This window comes from Panicum virgatum, chromosome 6N, assembly GCF_016808335.1.
Source record: "Panicum virgatum strain AP13 chromosome 6N, P.virgatum_v5, whole genome shotgun sequence".
NCBI classification, from domain to species: Eukaryota; Viridiplantae; Streptophyta; class Magnoliopsida; order Poales; family Poaceae; genus Panicum; species Panicum virgatum.
Window position 1 is genome coordinate 45,398,777 of NC_053150.1, and position 5,177 is coordinate 45,403,953.

At 45.3% G+C, this 5,177-nt stretch overlaps 1 protein-coding gene across 3 annotated transcripts; it reads left to right on the forward strand.

The window, feature by feature from the left end:
• The first annotated feature begins 308 nt into the window (after nt 1-308).
• LOC120678834 (DNA-3-methyladenine glycosylase-like) lies at nt 309-2,879 on the forward strand. 3 transcript variants are annotated; one of them, XM_039960228.1, is made up of 6 exons: nt 310-825; nt 1,405-1,462; nt 1,567-1,650; nt 1,738-1,879; nt 2,057-2,457; nt 2,718-2,879. In XM_039960228.1, exons 1-5 carry the CDS (start codon nt 402-404, stop codon nt 2,345-2,347), a joined length of 999 nt encoding a protein of 332 aa, XP_039816162.1. In that variant the 5' UTR covers nt 310-401; the 3' UTR covers nt 2,348-2,457; nt 2,718-2,879. The 3 variants fall into 3 exon arrangements, with proteins under 3 accessions (XP_039816160.1, XP_039816161.1, XP_039816162.1); XM_039960226.1 differs by having other exon boundaries at nt 309-825; nt 1,738-2,457; XM_039960227.1 differs by lacking the exon at nt 2,718-2,879 and having other exon boundaries at nt 309-825; nt 1,738-2,461.
• Nucleotides 2,880-5,177: the final 2,298 nt, after the last annotated feature.

The window sequence follows — 5,177 nt, forward strand, 5'->3', positions numbered from 1 at the left end:
GGAGGTGCACCTAAAGATCACTAATTGACACTCCGTACAAATTATCCCCTTTGAGTTACCAAAGAGGTAATTATTGAAACCAAGTATCAGGAAGGAATGAGCCATGAAAACTCGAGGACCATCCATGTAGCATGCACACCCAATCTCAAACCACCAATAATTTCCACTCACTAAACTATCAAAATCATCACACATTTTCAATAAGATCAAGTGAAAGCTTTCAGGCAGCTACCTTGAAGCCCATATGCTACCAAACAAGCTCAGGACGCAACACCTTAACCCTCAACCCTTTATAATAGACCCACAGCCACACATGCCAAACCTCACAAACTCCTTTCAAACCCTCTTCGTAGTTTGCCTCCAAAAAAAAAACACTTAGCGCCCCTCCTCGCGGCAGCACGATGCTCACCACAGCACACAGCCGGCAGCATCATCATGCCTTCGAGAAGAGCCCTAGCAGCCACGTGAAGAACCTCGACAGGAAGCTGCAGCAGGCCATGAACAATGCGACCAGCAAGTACATGCAGAGGATCTACCCTCTGGGCATCCAGAGGAGCAGCTCCAACCTCACATTGTCGTCGCTCTCCCTGTCGCAGAACTCCAACGACTCCTCGCTCAGCAGCTCCAACTCCAGCTGGGAGCCCAAGGTGCCGCTGCTGTATGGCGGCACCTTCAGCCCCTGGGGCGATGTGCTGGTGTCTCTGGAGATGAGGAGAGAGGACGACGACAAGGCCAGTGACCACGACGTTGAAGGGGGTGAGGACGACTTCGATTGCAGCGAGCCGGGGAGCTTGCATAGGTGCAGCTGGATCACCAAGAACAGTGGTAACAGAGTTCTCCATTGCTAATCTTTTTTTCACTGATTTTCATGTATTGCTTTTCACATCTATCAGCATGGTGTTTCTACTGGATGAACAGTTTTGGATAATATTTAACAGAAGTTGGGGCCTTTAATCATACACCTCCACCTTTTGAGAACATTTGTTTCTTTGTATACAGGAGAAAAGCATGTCTTTTGATAGCTTAATGACGCAACGAAACAGTTGTTAAAAAGTAATGCTTCACCGACTAATGACTATAAAAAGTTTGGTCAGAAAATTTATCTGAACGAAAAAAGAAGTTTGGATAGACAATGGGACAAACTTGTGCTTTAAGAAGATGGCGAAGTGTCGACTTCGCTGACCAGTGATAGCCTGATTTGACCAAGTTTGAGTGGCCATTTGCTGGTGAGAGTAATGATCATCAGTTGACAAGTTCATCAGAAAGGGACTTGCCTCCGGTTCGTTGTAGTTTGTTGAGCAAAATAGTGACTGCTCAGGAATGTATAAAAAATGGAAGAACACAAAAGCAAAACTGTCAGTTTCCAAAACAAAAAAGTTTGTCTGAAATTAAACCATTGTGCAGATGAGGCGTACGTTCAGTTCCACGACGAGTGCTGGGGCGTCCCCGTGTACAGCGACAAGTATTTACCGCCACATCTCTCCATGAATTTACCTGTAAAAGTTACCATTACTGCACTCCCAGATTTCAGTTCTTCATCCCGGTCATCTCCGTGGTGATCTGCAGCCGCCTCTTCGAGCTTCTGTCGCTGTCCGGGATGCTCATAGACCACAACTGGACGGAGATACTCAAGAGGCGAGACATGTACAGGTGATTCTCAGAACACTCCTGCTCCCAGTTTGCAGTGTCTCTGTTCATGTCAGTTTTCATCACAACGGCCATGGCTGGCTGCATCAGGGAGGTGTTCGCCGACTTCGACCCCAGCACTGTGGCGAAGATGGACGAGGACGCCATCGCCGAGATCAGCGGCAACAAGGAGCTCAAGCTGGCCGAGGCCAGGGTCCGTTGCATCGTCGAGAACGCCAAGTGCATCCAGAAGGCGAGTCGATCCATGGACCTGAACGAACTGAATTGTTCGACTCACCTCGATCACAAAGATGAACCACTGAAGAATTTTTTTTCTTTTTGCAAAAATGATTTCTCCCTGAACTGTTTAAAAAAACTTCTAATAAACGAGGCCATGCATGAGAGACAAATGCAAATTCCATGGGTGCAGGTGGCCAAGGAATTCGGGTCGTTCAGCGGGTACATGTGGGGGCACGTGAACCACCGGCCGGTGGTGGGCAAGTACCGGCACCACAAGTACATCCCGTTCCGGACGCCCAAGTCGGAGGCGGTGAGCAAGGACCTCGTCCGCCGGGGCTTCCGCCTCGTCGGCCCCGTCATCGTCTACTCCTTCATGCAGGCCGCCGGCATGGCCATCGACCACCTCGTCGACTGCTTCCGCTTCCCGGAGTGCGTCCGCCTCGCCGAGCGGTCCTGGGGCATCACCAACATCGCCGCGTAGCCGCCGGCCGGCCGGTCGTCGGCGGCGTGCTCGCTCGCTCGCTCGGCGCTCCAATTTTTTTTTACACCTTCTTCTGGTGTCATTTTCTTGAAGTGTGTGTGAAATGTAGAGTAGTACTCCCTCCGTTCGGAAATGATCTACATATTTTGACTAGAGAAAGTCAAACTTTATAAACTTTGACTAATAATTAGTTAAATTATATGTATAATTAGTTTATAAAATTTATGTCAATACATATGTATTCAAAGAGGTTTTGAGATGACATTGAGTTATTCGTAATTGACATTATATTCTAAGAGTGATTAATAAGTCAAACTTTACTTCGAATGACTTTCTCTAGTCAAAATATGTAGATCATTTCCGAACGGAGGGAGTAAATGCTAAGTTATGATGTAATAATTTTATTTTCTCTTTAAACTTGAAAAGTTCTCCAGTAGTAGTACTGAAATAGGGGCTGCAACAGGCTTGTGTAACAATAAGGTTTTTTTCTAAGATTTTTTTACCAAATATTAATTCAGGTTGTTGAGCTTAACGGGTCTTCTTTATAATTATTTAACTAGTAAAAATCTAGTTTACACTTTTAAACTATCATAAAAGTCTGATTTTTAACCTCTGACCATAAAACCGAATAACAAAGACCATCCAACTATCGAAACTTGTTAAATTTGAACTTTAGGATGGTTCAAAGGTGGTTTTTATTTTATAAAATAAAAAAATCAAATTTAAAATAAAAACTATAAGTAATTTATTTTAAATTATAAAAATATGAAACTAGTACTAAATTTTTTTGAAAATGTAACCCATCTATTGGCACATTAATTCTCGGTTATTCAGATTCAATTTTTAAATTTCCTAGTGTTTTTTTTCTTGTAGTTATTTGCTTTATAGAGCGACAGAACAAAATCGAAACTGGTTCCTCATCGACGAAGGGGATGAGTTGTCTGATTCATCAGGTCCAATGGAGACCAATGCGAGCAGCGCTTGTCTTCCAACATCAATCTCAATTTCTCACCATATACATATGTAGATGTTGCCTCGCAGTGCAGATTACCAAGGATACTCGGTTTGAATTTCTTCTTGTTGATTTCAATTGATAAATGGCTGGGCCAGCAAGCACAGCAAGGTTTTATTTCAAAAAAAAAACACAGCAACGTGAGGAGGGCCAGCAATGGAGGCGGTCAGGTGGAGCAGATGAGAGCAAGGCGACCAGACGGTGTTGCCGCGGAGCTGGGGGCTCCGGCGGACGGTTGCGAGCGCGGCACCAGAGGCAGCGGCGCGGGCGGGGCCGACGGTGCAATCTCCACCACTGCTGGTAAGTTCTGTTGACGGGTGGTGGCGTCGGATGTACGGCGATGGGATTCGCGGTGTTCGCCGGCGGCGGAGGCGCAGAGCGGCCTCGCCGGCCGCCGCCCTAGATATTTTTCAAACAGACCCAATTGGATCGCGATTATTTATATTTTACATAAATCCCCCTAATTTGGAAAATATCGGATCTATATTTTGCAAAAAAATAAAATAAAATTTACAAATGAGACCTTCCCTGTCTTCCCCTGCTTCCGACGCCGTCGCCGACGGCCACCGTCCGTGGCAGCTCAAAACCCTAGCAGCGCAAGCTTTTCGCTCTCCCTGTTCAAAGGAGATCGAGGTGATTCCCGGCCGGCTCCGGCAGCACGGGCGCCGGAAGCAAGCACGCGATTCAACTGCTCCGATGTAGGGGACCACCCATCGCCGGTGCGCTCGCGGCTCGAGGGACGAGACTCGATTGCGTCGAGCCGGCGGCCATGGGATGGCAAAGCGGGAGCAACGAGCGTGCTGGGTGCCAAGAGATGCTGCAGATTCTGAATTTCTGATGCAATTGGAAACAACTCAGGAAATATGCAAGTTGCTAAAAAGAAAAAAGAAAAAAGACGAAATCCTGACGAACTAGATGATTGATTTCACAAACTGAATCTCTTCTGTAATGTAGGCAATGAAGGCTGTCCACAATCAACATCAGTCATCTGGTAAGGGGGCAACACATCGGTGATCGGATGCAGCTCATGTGCTTCCAATGGATCCTTCCTTTGAACCTCACGCCGGTTGTGCAAATTCAGGTTCTTGAAGGACTCCATTTCTCCAACGCATTTGATGAGCATATAGGTGAATTGCTTGTTTCTCTGAAGATCTCGATTAGGTTCAGTTCTCTACTTACATATAATTACGCAGCAATTTACGTTCAAAACTTATTTTGATGCAGCAGGAGGAGGAGATGATGGCACATTGTTACCTTATGGACATGAAAACTGAAAACAATACCCATCTGAACAGATCCTGTAAAAATGATGGCAAACTATATCTAATCAGTAACGAAAAAGAGGAAAAGGAACTCGAATAGAGCAGTGATAGCATGTTACGAGATTTTGCAGAAAACAAAACAAATAGAATCAGGGCTCAAAAAGAACAGAATGCAAACAGCAGAACAGAAGAAAATTTACATTCAGAAACCTGAGGGCGTTGTGAAGACACTGCACTACTGCAGCAAAATGCAAAACATTATAAGTAAACACTTTGCGAGAGATGCCGTGAGATACATCAGGCAATGCAATGCTAGTGCCGAGTACAATAGAAGAAAACTGCTTTTAAATAAACAAGATGAAGTATGCTTCTGAAGCTACGAGTGGAAACAAGGCTACAAGATATTGCGAATACAGAGTTACAGATGAACACAGGGATGAGTGCTGATGTATGTCATTGATATGTTTCAAAGCAAGTTCAGCATCATTCTTCAGTCAATGTGCCTGCACAAGCCACAGAAAACAGATAGAGACGATATATATGTATGTACACAGTA